The 17377-nt window shown below is 31.4% G+C and overlaps 2 protein-coding genes across 2 annotated transcripts; one reads left to right on the top strand and one right to left on the bottom strand.

The window, feature by feature from the left end:
• Nucleotides 1-5304: 5304 nt before the first annotated feature.
• Nucleotides 5305-8291, bottom strand: LOTGIDRAFT_229342 (hypothetical protein). Its single transcript, XM_009063913.1, has 2 exons — nucleotides 7927-8291; nucleotides 5305-6485 (listed from the first exon to the last, which is right to left on the bottom strand). The coding sequence occupies exons 1-2, from the start codon at nucleotides 7994-7996 to the stop codon at nucleotides 6217-6219; spliced, it is 339 nt and encodes a 112-aa protein (XP_009062161.1). The 5' UTR covers nucleotides 7997-8291; the 3' UTR covers nucleotides 5305-6216.
• A 4585-nt stretch (nucleotides 8292-12876) lies between these two features.
• Nucleotides 12877-15317, top strand: LOTGIDRAFT_154716 (hypothetical protein; the record flags this gene model as incomplete). Its single annotated transcript, XM_009063912.1, has 4 exons — nucleotides 12877-12942; nucleotides 13194-13248; nucleotides 14057-14219; nucleotides 15113-15317. 4 exons carry the CDS (start codon nucleotides 12877-12879, stop codon nucleotides 15315-15317), a joined length of 489 nt encoding a protein of 162 aa, XP_009062160.1.
• Nucleotides 15318-17377: the final 2060 nt, after the last annotated feature.

Genomic DNA, 17377 nt, shown 5'->3' with positions numbered 1-17377 from the left:
GGCGCCGGATTGATTCCATGAATATGCAAAATCAAAGTCAAAATGATCCATATTCACAATATGTTAATTTACCACCTAATGTGGGCAAGGAAAATCAAGCCCCGCCTCCCCCAGCAAGGAATTCTTCATATGATTTTGTGAATATTCAGAGACCTAATTTAGGAGAAGAGGATTATAATTATGACGGTTCTTCCTCGGCATTACGTTCCGATCAAACAGTTCCGAAAAAATCTGTATCTTTTAATACTCAGTTAGAGACTAATGTTTACAGTGATAATGAACGTAGTCCTCTAAACTCACAATCATCTTATAGATCATCACAAACATCAGAAAATAACTATAACCCAGCTATAGACAGTTATAATTCTCAACCAGGTGCTAACGAGGTTTTCGAAACACCTCCTCAAAATAAAAATATCACATATCTTGCTTCCGAATCAACACCAGGTGTTATAGGAGCACAGGAAATTTATCGTGATCCACGAAACCGAATCATTGAAGCCAAAAAAGCAACTGAAGGTCCAATCAAAAAACAAGCTGATAGAATGTCGTTCAGAGATAAGATGAAGTATTTTGCTAAAGAAGCAGGTGAGGACACTATCAAAAAGAGACCAAAATCTTCTTCTACCCAGCGTGCTATAGAATCTCAAATGAATGGCCAGTGAAATAAATTTCGAACAAATTAGAATGAAACTCTCCACATAAGGGGTGGAATATTTGCCATATATTGCCCTTAAAATATTGTTGAGGTCAAGTCACTGTTTTCCAGGGTATTTTAGCCCCATTTTTTCAATTGCTAAACTCTTTAATTGAAAGGTTTGTTTTAAGAATTTGAGATGAAAGGGGCTAAAATCTCCCATGTGACTTTAGAGTTGTGATGGAATACAAGCATAAGATTATTTTATATATAAAAGATAATTTTGTAAAGTAAATATATTTTAAATCTGAATATAAACACATATATAGTGCTATCATTTATTACATATTTTATAATACTGTAGTTTGTATATGTGTAGTGAAAAATTTATGATTTTTTTTATAAATTGTTTTTGGGGGCATCATTTTATTTTCCTAATATGGTAGTTTAGCAAACTCAAAAAGCAGGCATACCAATGCAAATTCTAACTATTCTAGACTTATTATAGAATTTTGAAAAGAATTTTAGTGATTATCAGTAGCTATTTGTATTTGTAAAATTTGAAATATTTCAATGTTCAATTAAAAACTTCAATATATTTTCATTTTTTTCAAGATGGTTAGAATAGGTAAGTTGTTAACTTTTTAAAAGTTCAGAAGTTCTATAGTATATTTTTATACACAAAATGTTGTCAAGAGTAGAAAATTATAGTACTTTACTGTGTTCATGTTCAGAACTCAGAAATCATGTTCATTCCATGTAGGTCAAGGGTCAAGTGTATGCAACAACAGGTGGTCATGAGTTTGCATCTACATTCAGAATGAGAAGCATTACACAAAGTTTGCACTTGTGGCTACATTAAGATGTTCTAGCCAGATTAAGGCATGTGCCAAGTATTTGTTGAAATTTGACCTGAAACCTAACTCATTGTCAGTCTTTGTAAATATCATTATAATGTAAGTAAATTATGTCATTATTTTTGCTCATAAACATTCGTCAGAAACTTCCTAATGTTCCAATTTGTTCAAGCTCAGAGCTTTTTGTTTTTTTATTTATTCAGTTATGTATCTTTAGTTTTAGTAGTTTTAATTTGCAATCAAATTATTATGTATTTATGAATGATTATTATATTTCACTTCAGCCTCGTAATATAGGATTCATATTTGTATGAATAATGTGACAGAAGAATATAAACCTTTATCAGTCTGGGTTAGAAAATATTTTGAGAGACTAATATTTAAGAAATTGTGAAGTTTTGAGTAATAATTAATAGTAAGGTATCCAATAAGGTGAATGGATATACAGGTTTGCCAGTAATATTGTTTCAAGCTATGTTATATATTTTTGTATATTTGATTTTAAACTTATTTTATTCCTGTATTATAGCCATTTTTCATTTATTTAGCCATTATTTTTACTGTAAATAGATGATGGTATACTGTAATTATTGCCCAAGTATTTTATAATGGTATATATCAAGATTTATATTGTTTCGTTTGTCAAAACTGGCTGAAGATACCATAACTTAACCACATAAAGACTGCTTGTAATAGCACAGTTTTTACTGTCAATTCTCCATAAATTTAAATGATATCATAATTGGACTATTATAAGTGTACTGATTGGTTGATTTAAAATGATCAATAAGAACAATGGTAATGTAGTTAAGATATCTTCGAGAAGCGTTTTGTACTTTTTTTTTTTTCATAAAATTTCACATTAAGGTAAATAGTAAATAGGCATTCCTGATTGGTCATTAGGTGATGATATTTACTTATTGACCAATTAGATTATTTTATTTGAGAAAAATAGTATTGTATCTTGGTTGAATTTTCTATGTAAAAAGTCTACAATATCCAAAATCATATCATTTAATATATTTATATATTCTACGTTTGATATATCTGGTCTCTATCTACTCTAAGAAAAATATGTCCTGATAGGATTTCCCTGACCTGAACTGCTCAGCCTATTTTAACCTGGTCACATTCAAATGAATCTGTTATGAAATTTAAAGTCATCTAATTTCTTACTTTGGTAAAAGATGCATACAAAATAGTTAAGTACTGAAAATTTAGTGACAAATAGTAGTTACAAGTTTGGATTAAAGAAAAGAAGAAAAGTTATACACAATCCTTGCCAAGTATACAGGGTAAAATAGGCTGCACAGATCCTTGCAGCATCCTATTAAAATCACTATGCAGAGAAATAATATTAGTCTATATTTAATATCCATCTTATGTGTGTGCCTTTAAAACTTTAAATTAAAAAACCTCTAGCGTCCAAGATTAAATCATATCAGGCTATTTTTGCTAAAACCTTGAAGAATTTAAAATGATTCTTTATATTTCTCATTCAATGGTTGTGAATCTGTCCATAGTTATATAATGTGATTTAAAGATAATCCCATTTGTAACCTTTTTTACTAATCCTAAACTTGTTATGTAGGTTATTTATGTTAGGTCTATATATTGTAAGGTTTACTTTCTTGTACTTGTTTGAACCAAGCAGATCAGACACTCTGATTGCCTAGTATCAAGTTTGGTTTTTAATATTTTCATGGTAATTTACATTTGACATATACTATACTAAACATTTTATGAGACTAAAATTGTCTAAATTTTGATCTTATTTTTCATGTTATATCTTGGAAATTAAAACTCTTATTGTGTCAAAATTAAGCTTTTGAATTATAGAAATATGAAAGTTATTGAAATTATAAAGATTAAAACATATCTTAATAGTTGTAAGAAACTAAATAATCATTTTGAAGAAAAATATAATTATAAAGTATAAGGACATCTAGTCAAGCTTTCTGGAGCCCCTAATCCAATATTAATCTTCTGACTTATCTAAATAATATTATACATTATAATACAACCATACTGTTTATATACCATATAACTATATCATTATTATAATATCTTATTATTGAGCAATAAATTCTAACATTATTCGCCTTTCCTTATTCTATAGACTACATTTATAAAGATTGTCTCGAGTTCCACATGTAGGCCTATATATTAATGAAACCAAACAACAAATCATCTTCGAAAAACCCGAAACCCGAGCTCCAATAACCACCCCAGCCAGAAATTAAAAAATTGAGCAAAAATTAGTAGGAATTACTAAATTTAAGGATTGTAAATCATCATACTACAAAAAGAAACTATTTAATTTGGCGGAAATTTTTGCTGACTGTTCAGTTACTTCAGAGTATCAGAGACAGTGCTGGCGCCAGCCTTCCGAGTCTGGAGGTGCAAAAAGGGGGCTGACTGACTCAATTTGGGAACTGTTGAGGCTGATTTCAAAATTTGGCTACTCGGTTTCGGTGTAATAGTCGCAAGCCTCTCATGGTGCATCTTTGAACGTTCTCTGAAGAAGGTTTGAGAAAAAGTGAATTGATTTGTTGCATTCTGAGGCATATTTTGGGTAAAAATCAGTTTTTATACGCCCACATGTGGGCGTATATTGTCGTTGCCCCTGTCTGTCGGTCAACATTTCTTGTGAGCACTATAGAGACTACAGTTTTTATCTGATATTGATAAAACTTGGTGTGATGCTTTAGATTGATAAGATCTCGGTCAAGTTCGAATTTGACATATTTTCGATGAACGGGTTTTGAGATATTGCCCTTGACTTAGAATGCCTTGAAATTTGTTAAAAATAGCTCGTGAGCAGGATTGATTTTCAAGTTTTCAACCAATTCTGATGAAACTTGGTGTGATCATTGGAATTGATAAGATCTCGGACAATTTCTAATTTGACACATTTTCAATGAACGGTTTTTGAGTTATTGCCCTTGACTTTGTTAAAATGCGTCAAAATTTGTTAAAAATAGTTTGTGAGCAGGATTGACGCTACAGTTTTCAACCGATTCTGATGAAACTTGGTGTGATCATTGGAATTGATAAGATCTCGGACAAGTTCTAACTTGACGCATTTTAGATGAACGTTTTTTTTGAGTTATTGCCCTTGACTTTGTAAAAACGCGTCAAAATTTGTTAAAAATAGTTCGTGAGCAGGATTGAAGCTACAGTTTTCAACCGATTCTGATGAAACTTGGTGTGATCATTGGAATTGATAAGATCTCGGACAAGTTCTAATTTGACGCATTTTCGATGAACGGTTTTTGAGTTATTGCCCTTGACTTTGTTAAAATGCGTCAAAATTTGTTAAAAATAGTTTGTGAGCAGGATTGACGCTACAGTTTTCAACCGATTCTGATGAAACTTGGTGTGATCATTGGAATTGACAACTTCTAACTTGATGCATTTTCGACGAAATGTTTTTGAGTTATTGCCATTAACTTACAAAATACGCATCAAGCAAGCTATCTTTTGATTTGGTAGAAATAAAGTGGTGGTACAATTGGGGGTTCAAACCACTTTTCTTTGGGGGCAAATGGTTTCATTCATATTATATGAAGTGGGTTAAGAAAGCAAATAACAATGTATTATCAATTAATTATCAATTAATTCTGGACATGTGAGACAAAGTGGTATTTCATATAAAAAATTTCATTTTATGAATGATAATAGGGGAACCCATCTTTAAGTGGTATGGGTTAGACATTCACATTGTCATTTGTGGAAAACAACATTTTAATAACGTACCAACAAAAAACTTTCAAATTTAGAATTGCAAAAAAATAAAACAACTACAACTCTTATGCATAAGATTTATTTATATTTTTAATCATAGACAACAATCAAACAAAAACAACATTTGTACATTATTATTGAAGAAAAAAATATTTCCAAAAATTGCATTTGATAAATTCAAAGCTGTTCAATTATTTGATTATGTAATATCTTATGGATAAGGCTGTCAGTGATGCACATTTCATCAATTTTGTAAATATCATTAGTTGCATTACTAACAGTCTTACTCTGTTGTTGTGCTAAAAACAAATCAAACTGTAAATAACTTAATAAAATATTTTGAGAGAAGCTATTTATTAATCAGCATCAATTTATTACTATCCTCAGTTTTAGTGACTCATATGTACATTGAATTTCTACCAAAATAAATCTTGTTGTCTTAAGGAAAACTACCTCTTAGAATGGACAAAAAATCTCAAACTTGGTCAACAGAACAACATACTAAAGAATAGAAGATCTATATAATACGACATCCATTGAACTAAATTATTATTGAAACACTCTTCTAAACATGTTTCAAAATTACTTAGTTTTATGGATGTATTGGTTTATAGAGGTATTCTGTTGTATATTTATGACACCAGGTAAATCCACTGATGATCAAGGACTAATTTTGGTCAAGTTCAAAAATTTCAATTTTTGGAAATCCTAAGAGGTAGCATACCTTTAATATTGTATCTGATAAAATTAACTTTATGGTTAAATATCAGATATATACTGGAAATATCTAAAGCTACATTTCCGAGTTATGACGACTGTTTCTAAGGGTTTTTTTAGGGGCCTTAATTAACTATACACATATATCAAATATTTCTTTTAAATAATCTATATTTTTGATATTTTCTTATTTATATAAGATAAGATATATATATATATATATATATTAATAGAACAGCAGGCACTTCTAATTATAATTTATGGAAATGGAGCTGTAAGAGCAGCACAAAAACCAGAAATTCCTCCAAATGCACTCCAATTTATTCCAGCGGCTCCTGTGGATTGAAGAAGGGCAAACAAACTTCCAGCTGGTACAGATCCACCATACAGGGACATTATCCAGGCTGCCCATGATCCTGCAGCTATACCAGTGCTTGTAAAACCAAGAAGCGGTAAAATTGCTGCTCCCAACACAAGACCACCAACTCCAACAACCGCCATGCAGGAAGCCCAGGTAATTGGTCCGCCTGTAAAACAATAAGTTAAATTACTAGCATAAAACTTGAATGATATAACATTTCTTGTAAGAAAACCAAACTTTATCAATCTCTACACATAGAGATTTTTTATTTTTTATTTTAAAGTATTTATTTCATGATTAAAGCAATTTTCAAAGAGATAGTATTTTGCTGACAACCACATTTACCAGTAAACTGACTAACAGTAACAGATTTGTCTGCACGTAAATCTATTTTAAGGTGAAAGTCTAAGTGTTTTTTATATTTAAAGCCTGGGCATATTATTCGTAAACAAAGATTATAAATGTTTAATGGTGAAAGACACAATAAAGTTATATGCGCATCTCAGAGTAAAAGTAACAATTCTAATAGTGTAAAACAACCTGATCAAAGTGTCACATCAAACATGATACAAGTGACACAAATTCTATTTTTATTGCAAACTGCTGTTGCTTATGTCAGTGATAACAGATATACTAATGGGTTAAATAGAAACTTGTGTAGTCAAAGAACTTATATTTCAAGTGAAACTACAAGAAAAGTCACTAGTTAAGACATTTGGAGAAGATGTTCCTAAATTAAGACAATGTGACCTAGTTTAATTTATTGTTATTTCTGATGATGTGTTAGAGTTGTCTGTAAAATAATTGTCAATTTAATTGTTGAGAGGTTTATTGTGATGCGGTATAAATTAGTTTTATTATTTTTTTACAAATTGAGAATATTGAGGTAACATTTCTGGAGTGTATTAATAATTGATTTATTTATCAGATACCCAAAAGTTTTAATTTCTGGTTCACAAATTGCAAGCTTAAAAGCAACAGAGTTGAAAGCTACTGTCTGACTACATTGAGCTTTGAATTGAATTTTTTCTCTCATTTCGTAAATATTCAAAATAAAAATTTAAACTTTATGCCATTGGTCTAAGAATGTCTTTGATTCCATAGAAATATTAGGTTCACTGATTTTACAGTTGAAATAGACACACTTCACTCACAGAAAATTCACAAAATCATGTTTACAAAAAATAACTCTTCCACATTTTCACCAACGTAAAGACAATCTAAGACTCTCAATAGTTTTTTGTAATAAATCTTTCAATTCGTTCGAAAATGGTGCCAAAATTGGATTCGGAAATCATATCAGAGTAACAGGCTAGAAGTTCGGAATCCATGGGATATAAGATATCACAATTTTTGTAAAGTGTTAGGCCTAAAACACAGATGTTTTTGTCTCCAAAAGTGAAACTAGAATTATTGAAAAGTGGATGTATGTATATTTTTAGCAACTCAATGGCATTTCTGTAGCATCAGTAAGCTTACATCATTGATTTTTCGGCTGTGAAGCATTCGTATTTAAAAAAAAACCTTTTTACCTTGTTCATGTCATAGTCATAGGACTATTTCCTTTTAAAACAATTTGTGATAAATTAATATTTAATCAAATTTACCTCCCACACTATGCGGAAAACACAACAGCACCATACAAAACAACAGTCCTGTTTTCTTTCCTCCCATCATTTTTCTATGTGCTAATTCTCTTGTATCAATCTGCTGCGATATGCATGCGATAACAAGTCTATTTTCACTTGTAATTCCTAGAAAATGATCAGCCAAAACAAGTCTATTTTCACTTTAAATTCCTAGAAAATGATCAGCCACTATCATCCAGTTCTCTTGACGCACAGCTCACTCGTATCAACCAGTTTAACCTGTTACATACATAAGGTTTTTTTTTTCAATTCTGGACGTATAATTTGCGTATTGTTCAGGAATTGCACATATACATAGCGTAGAACGTTTCGATAACTAAAAGACAACTTATATCAATGACTGTGAAGTAGGCCTATGTAATATACGAGAAAGTTTCTTAAAACTTAAAAAGTTCCTGTCTAACTGGCGATATGCCAATTACGTTTGAAGTGTGAGTTGTCGTTTGCCCGGAAAGTTTTTAAAATTCCTCTGAAAGAGGTCTGACTAAAATACACCTTAAGAGTTTTGTTATGTTAATAAATGGTTGTTAATTCAAGATGGTGTATTGGTGTATATTTTGGGTACCTCCAAGCAGAGATTGTCAAGAAGGGTCTGCGAGAGGGACAAGTGGGCTCTATTAGTAACAATAGGTTAATGGTTAATGGTCGAAAGCTTGTCAATAAGTCTGATTGTTGGACGAGGATCGAATGTCTGAGTAGGCCTACTACGTCATTATTGGACGAATTGACAAGCTTTCGACCATTTAACCAACTTAAAATACAGTTCACAAACAATAACATCTACTCAGGAAATAATATACGTCACATGAGCTCAAATTACATGACATAAAAACAAACACGGAAAATTCAACCGATTGGCCTATTTTAGTTGATTCTATCAAGAAGTTGTTAGTGGCTATTACTGCATATAACATAAATGCGTCTTTCCGCCTCAAGAGGTAAATGATAGTTGCCACGAACAGCTTACAAAGGCTGCCACGTTAATAATAATCCACTGCTCACAGCAGCTAACAAATTAAAGTTAAAATTAAAAAAAACTAGAGCTGTGAACAGCACTGAGCGTGGCCCGTGATACTTTGCCTAATAGCTGTAAGACTTTTTTGAACTTAAAATCCTCGCAAGCCCGGTGTTGACTCGACCACTTTTAGTAAAGAGCCAAGCTAAATGAAATGTTTTGTGAAAGGATAAATTCAATCTTGTATCAATATAACTTATTTTAATAGCTTCATGGTAGCTATAATATACAGGTATGTGTGAAATGTGAACATTATGTGACGGAATTTCTTTACTGATATAAACATGATCTATAAGTGTCCCACCTTCAGTAGTGTAATGCTGAACAAGTTGTTGAAAACCAAATTTTTGAAAGCAATTTAGTATTGACAAGTGACCCTCCAAGATATTTTGGTTGAAATCCCCCATAATAACATAGTCTGAACCAGATTCTTGTAATTCAACTAATAATCTTTCTAACATTTTTCATCAATCATTCTAGAATTATAATCATCAACTTGCTGATTAGTAGAAAATATGTGCAGACAATCATCTTCTTTACCAGTTACCCTACTCTGTAACATTTTGACGTCTGGTTCACTTTTTTTTCTTTGTCTAATTCTATTCAATGTTTGGGCAAGGGCTAAATCATCTTTTTGTCTCATAATTTCAGTAAGTTCGAAAATTACCGTTCCATAGGTCTATGACACTTTCATGACATAAACTATTACCTTTAACTGGTCTTAGTTGCCACATATCTCCAAAATATATGACACAGATATTTCCAAATAACTCATCGGTACCCTTTATTTACCCTAATCGCCCATGAATTTAACAAAAAAGCTTATGATCTACCATTGAAATTTCATCTATAATTAATATTTGTAGGTTGCGATATTTACAACTTAATGTATTAATAGTTTCTTGTCCCAATGGTTGATAAGGTGGAAATGAAAACTCCTTTCTTATTGAAAAACTGCTGTGAATAGTTGACGCTCCAATATTAAAGGCACTCACCCTAGTTGGTGCGGTTAAGAGAACAGTGATGTCATCTAAACTTTCCGCAGTTTTCGCAAAAATTCGAGACGCTTCGTATTGAATACATTTGATAAGGTGAGATTTACCGGTACCAGCTGAACCAGTAACAAAGATTCTTAATGGATCGCGGTTTAAACCATTAACGTTGTCCAGACAATACTGGCGAACGTCATAAAAAAACCTGAGACTGTATTTCATTCAGGGATCTAAGTAAGGGAATATCATCACTTTTCGAAATAGTGCTTATATTAGTTTCAGTGCGAACTCTGCTACTTTGACCTTTGTCACATAAAATGTCGGGAATTTGAGGTGTATTGTCATCGTCATTTTGCAAAAGTGAAAGTTCGAACAGGTAAATGTAGTGAAAGTTCACTGCTCTAAATGAGCGTTTGTATATTGTAAGTGAAAATATAGCACAACTCGAAAAAACATGTGAATTATTATAGAGCTAAAAGATTATGTAGTCTGACTAATTTATTTATGACCTATAATAAGCTTAACAGACGACAATAAATGTTGTTTGCTTTCATCCCCTCAGCATAACACCAATAACCAAAAATTGCTGTATAATGTATCTTGCAGATAGAGTTCTATTAATGGTACAGACAAACAGACAAAATTCGAACTTGTTAATGTATCAAAAGTCACTGCTCTAAATAAGTGTATGTTTTATTATCATAAGGGGAAATTTTGCAAAAAATTAAAAAAAAAAAAACTGTAAATTATTATAGAGTTGAAAGATAGTGTAATTAGATTAACTTATTTATGACCTATAATAATCTTAGCAGAAGAAAAAAATTGCCACTTTCTTTTTATTGCTAAGGATTAGCGCAGTCGGAAGCCAGTTGAATTGGTGCCTGCAAGGCGATTAAGTGCTGTGGGTTAGAATCCCGCTCTGTATTCTGATTCCACGGTCAGTGTTTGCTAGAGACAGCCCGCTGTTTGCTTTTATTCCCTCAGCCTAACTAACTCCAATAACCAAAACTGTTGTGTGTATCTTGCAGATAGAGTTCTATTAATGGTACAGAAAAAATTCGAACCGGTTAATGTATCAAAAGTGTTAAAAGATTACATAATCAGATTAACCTGCATGTCAAAAGTTCATATGGATAGCTTTCCTATCATATTATCTAACCTGTTATAACACCTGTCAATCATTTTAATCCCCACAATCTACAGATTTTTATCACATTTTTTATAAACATTTAACACTTTTATGCCTATTTTCACAAATTCAATTTTGTATTAAACCACCCATGTCACATATCGTTGAAAAGAGAAAATTGAGTAGATCCAGAATATACAAAACCATATTGCTAGGAGTTAATTACATTGTAAGTTAGAACCCTCAGTCGAAAAAAAAAACCCAATATTTTTAAAACATATTTTAATGGATTATTGTCATATATCATTGAAAAGATAATCAAAAGGGAATTACAAAATTGAAAAAAATAATTTTCTGTGTTTATTAGAAAAGGTCATACAGCCGTCCAAAGTTGTCCAAAATGTTAATTTTTGAATGGCTATTAAACCGGAAGTTAATATTTTTCAACCAATATGAGTACACCTGTGGATAGCTGAGGTCAAAAACATCCTGCGGTGAAATTTTCAAGGTCATCGAAGGTCAAGGTCTCATGGTGTGGCCTTTTGAATTTTCAAAAAATTCAAATTCGAAATTCAAAATTCTGTTTCCAACAAACTGTAGACAAGGTTACAAGGTTGAGATAAATGGTTTTGGAGTTATTGCCCTTGACAGGTCAAATTTAGCTTGTAAACACCTTAGAGCCCAGATTTTTGATTGGATGTTGATGAAACTTGGTATGCATGTATATTGATGAGATCTCGATCAAATCGGATATCTGGTTTTGGAGTTATTGCCCTTGAATAAGTAAAAACATGTCAAATTTGGCAATTTAACGTACAGTAAATTGTTGAGACATTAATTTATCCCCCACCCCCAAACTTTCTTTTTATTTCCATTACCTTTATAACCACAATATTTGATGTTATCTTTCAGACTTGACATCTTCACCTGAAATTCCTCAATCATTTCAAATGAGCAGACCTAATTCCAGTACTTCAGAGTTGAAGATGCAGATCTTTTTTGGGCAGATAAATTTGAGATCCCTTGGCACATGTTACCAAAATCTTTCATTGATGCTTGCAAGGCAAAGCAGCGTCCGTCAGAGGAAATTCGAAGAGCGGCTGTTCGAACATTATCCTTTTCAATTCAAGAATGCTGCAAAAAACCAACATCATCTGAGATCGACAAAATAGCTGGGAAAATGGTTGCTAAATAACCTGAGGCACTTGGAGATGTGATAATGGGTAAAATGTTAGACACAGGGTATTGTAGTCTTAAGAGAAACATTCTTGACCGCATTCATAATTTAAATCGTTCTTCTTCTTCTTCAACTTCTCCAAGTACAGGCAGTGAAGCTGATGTAACCACAGTCACCACTACAGTACCTTCTTCTAAATATGGATGCTTAACGACTTGGTCTGAAGACTTGGATAAGGAGTCAGAACAGCAACACAGAAAAAAAAATGATTTATATGCAGAATGAATTTTCCAAGACGGATACATGTCACACTGTAATAGAGGAATATATGTTAGAAACGTATCCACTGCAACGAAACCTTATAAATAACTCATCATCAGAGGACGTTAGCAATAGTTTCCCATTTCTATATAAACTTAAATATCTTGAAAATCATTTCAAGAAACTTACTGGCTTTGATCTGTCAAATTATGTGAAAGCAGATATGAAAAAATTGGCTGTAATTCATTATCTTCGAAATGAAAAAAATCCAACATTGAGAAAAGCGATTGCTGAAATGGATTTAAATGTTAAAGAATCAAACCACCATTTCAAAATGGTAGCTTTAATTAAGCTTTTATTATCTTATTTTAAGGAAGATCAGCTCGTGGAATATTTTCAGGTAGCCTTTTTTTTTTTACTAAGAATTTGAACGGGAACATTAAGCTTATAACATTTGATGTCTGTTCTTAATCATAGCAGTATACAACTAGTCGTAAGATTTATCATTACATAGAGCCCATTCTCAGCTTTCCAACACACTGACTTTTTTATGAGACAAATAAGTCAGCCATGAATTAAATTTAAAGTTGGAGATGACATTTTGCTTAAATATACTATTAAATTACCATGATACTTGATTTTATATGACAGGTTCGCAAATGTGAAATCAATTTGTTGTTAACCTATTTGTTTGTTAAAAAGACAGGTGCGTTGGAAAACTTGGAATAGGCTCCATCTGCTTAAAAAAGATTGTCTTGGGAGATAATATCCCTTTAATGTTCAGAACGAAAAATTCATAATTCAGTATCAATTGGGATTGGATAGGATTGCCTTAATTGTCAATATAACATAAGTATGATAATCATAATGGACAATAAAAGTTGCTTTTAAAAGTCAATGACAGATAATTAATCATAGTGTACCTGCAATGTACCTCTAAAGGGTAGGTTGGTGGTAATATTACTGTTAAACTACATAACCAGACAAGGAACTGTATGCAAAATAATCGAAAATGTATAGTTGGCTAAAGATTTGTTGGATAGATTTCTCATACTTTGAATTCTGTTTATGTTTAACCTGGACATAATATTATAGATAACAATTACTTTGCAATGTCATGATCTTTTCAGCCATGTGTTAATACTAAGCAAGTTGAAGATGTAAAACGCAAAGAGGGAGCCCCCATAATAGCTGTAATTGGTAATTGTAATTGCCTTAAAGTGGGCCTAATCCTATATGAAACCTTTTTTTCAAGTTTTCAACTGTTTGATTATATTTTTCTCTTTCTAGTCTCAGTATTGCTCAGAGGCCCAATTATAGAGCTGAATCTAGCTTGATATACCTTGTATAATCATTCTTTCTCTTTTAACTAGAACAGGTCTAGCTTAAATTAATATCGAGCTACATAGCTTTGCAGTTTAAATATTTAAAAAGTTTCCTCTCTGTGATTGTTTTATTGTTCCCTTTCCCTTTATACTAGTACATATATTTTTCTATGATTTTATTTTTTTCAGGTGATTTATACAGACCCTTATTTTTTCATGTTGTTTTTGGAGGAAAGATAAGAGCCACATTAAATTCAATAGATGATGCTGTGATGCTACTATTTGGCTTGTATTATGTTTTCAACCTTGAATATCATTCTCATGCAGCACAAACTTTGGAATTCATACAAAGGTAAGAATCACAACTACTGTTTTATTTCCCTGGTTTTTGATACATTGATGTCAAGCTTTTGTACAGAGGACTGATGGAAGTGTCATATTTTATAGAAGAAACAACACATTTTTGTATCTTTAATTTTCAAGCATTAGTCTCCTGAGTGGCCTTATTTTTGGAGGCAGCAAGGCTGGAGAAATCATTTTCTTTAGATGGTAGTTATCAAACCTAGGACCAATTATAAACCATTTTCATTTCAGGGTTCTAATTGGCATCAATCCTGTAAGAGGGTCTAAAAGACTGAAGAAATGTACAAAAAATGGAGTAATTTCGTCTAGAGTAATACTGTTGGCTTCCCAGATAAGTAATGATGAATGAGTAATGAGTAATATCAAGACTGATAATATTGAACAAGCTTATTGTTTTTCTTGCTGTTTTCAGTTCTAATATCTAGAAGTGAACGTATGTTACCTTGCCTGTCAAGCTATCTTTAATAGGTTTAAAAGTCATGATTATTAAGTCATTTGAATGTATCAGTTTACTTGTGGATTTTGCTGTTCTAAACTTAACTCTGTCAAGACTTATTTGAGTCATTATAGTTTACACAAGAATGTTAAAAATGTCCTTTTTCCATGTTGTTATGAATTCTGTAAGAGGAATTTTGTCAAATTTGTATCATTGAAATGTCATATCACAAGAGACCACAAAAATTTATTGCAGAAACCATCTCCATCTGATTTTGAAAAAGAATCTGTCTGTTGCTTTGTTTGTGAAAGAAAATTTAACGCGTTGAAAGAATTATTATCACATTTGAAATCAGAAATATCTTCTGAGCAGCCTATTCCTTGTCCATATTTACACTGTGAAAGTATTTTCACTAAACATTCCTCTCTGACCTCTCATATTTCAAGAAAACATAAATGTGTAAATGCTGCTTTTAAACAGTCATTTAGACAGAATATCTTTCATGATTTTGCTGATGTCATAGATAATACTGAGGATCATATCATTCAGTCTTCTGATGAAGATGAAGATTTGGAATTATCATTGCTGGATTCCCAGAAGTTGTTTACTCAATCTTTGGCATTGTTTTACATGAAACTTGAAGCTGTTTAATCTTGTTCCTGTTACCACTTTAGATAGTATTGTTTCTGACACAGCTGATTTACAGTGTGCATCTAACAAAATTTTGAAAAAAAGAATAGAACAAGATGTCAAAAAAGTCCAAAAACTAATTGAACACAATGAATTTTCAAGGAATACAGCTGGAAATTCTGCAATATTCGATACAAATTTCCAAGCATTTTTCATATGTGAAACCTGTTGAAATGTATTTAGGATTAGATGACAAAAATAAAAAATGTGTTTATCATTATGTACCATTAAAAGAAAGTCTAAATTGTTTACTTCAAGATAAAAGTGTAACAGACCAAATTAACAATCCACTAAAGGCAGAAAAAAATATATTTATACAGATGTTTCAGATGGACTTAGCTTTCACTATAATGCTTATTTTAAAGATAATAAAAATGCTTTAAAATTGGTAATTTATCAGGATGCATTCGAAATTGTCAACCCTCTAGGATCAGCAAAGAAAACATATAAATTACTAGGATTTTATTTTACATTATTGGATATATACCCATGTAATAGGTCAAAAATAGACCCTTTGCAATTATTGTTATTATGTGGCGAGAAGGATTTTCTCTACTTTAACAATGGTAATACTGTTATTGAACGATTAGTTAGGGATATCAAGGAACTATCAGTTGGAGTATCTGTAAATGGGAATTTTATTAAAGCTAATCTTGCATGTATACTAGGTGATAATTTGGGAAGTCACTTCATTGGAGGATTCTGTACAAATTTTTCCAATGAACAATACTCTTGTAGGTACTGTCTTATGACAAAGTCTTCCTATCAGGATAAACCATTGTCTATTCGTTTTGCTTCTGAAAGGACGAATCAAAACTACAATGAATCGATAAATTTTATTTCTGATAATGAGGTCCATTACAATGGAATAAAATTAAACAGTTTGTTCAATGATTTATGTGGTTTCCATGTTGCAAATGGATTACCTCCATGCTTAGGTCATGATCTCTTAGAAGGAGTTATAAAGTATGATTTGGCTCTTTATTTAAAAAACTTAATTTCTGTTAAGAAATGGTTTGATGTACATACTCTAAATTATCAAATATCTTCATTTGCTTACAAGAGTCCAGATTAGGAAAACAAACCTATTCCAATAAAGGAAAAGTGTGACAATGTTGGGGGACATGCGGTTCAAATATGGACCCTTATAAGACTTTTACCTTTGATAATTTTAAGGTATGTAAAGGATCCACAAGATGATTGTTGGAATGCTATTTTATTGCTAAGGTTAATTACTGAGTATATTTGTGCACCTAAAATGTCTTTGACCCAAATTTGCTATTTACACCAATTGCTTGATGACTATATATCTGAAAGATGTAGATTATTTCCAGAAAATTCTCTTCGACCTAAACATCATTATGTACATCATTATGCTCATTTAATGTTGCAATTTGGCCCATTAATCCGTGTGTGGACTATGAGATTTGAATCTAAACATTCTTACTTCAAACGTTGTATTCGTAGTACAAAAAATTTTAAAAATGTCACTAAAACACTATCAGAAAAACATCAGCTTTTACAAACTTACTATACAGCTGGTAATTTATTCAGTCAAAAGTCTCTATGGAATGATGTTTCTTCTGATTTTTCTCTAAATAATGTAGGGTCGTTGGAAATATATAATTATGTATGTCAAAACTTAGATGTTTCTAATCTAAGGGTATCTTCTCAGTTAATCAAGAATAATTTATCTATTAAGGCAGGTCATTGTATTGTCATTAATACATTAGAGGGATGTATTGGTTTTGTTCAGATTAACTTATTTCTAATAAAAATTAAAAAAAAAAAATACATATATGTATTTCAAGCTAATTTGAAATACAAAATTTTAATAAGTTGAACATTGACTTTCGGCTTAAATTCAGTATATTTGTATCCAATCAGAGAGGACCATAAAATTGAACTCTTTGCTGTACAAAATACCATTAGTAAATAAATGAAAATTGTGACAAAGCTGTTGAGGTAAGCAAAAATTATAGAGATTGTTAAAATTATATAGTTGTGGGGTGATGTTTAAT

This window comes from Lottia gigantea (assembly GCF_000327385.1).
Source record: "Lottia gigantea unplaced genomic scaffold LOTGIsca_6, whole genome shotgun sequence".
Lineage (NCBI taxonomy): Eukaryota > Metazoa > Mollusca > Gastropoda > Lottiidae > Lottia > Lottia gigantea.
Note: the sequence above shows the minus strand (reverse complement) of the source record. Positions and strands in the feature narration are given on the sequence as shown.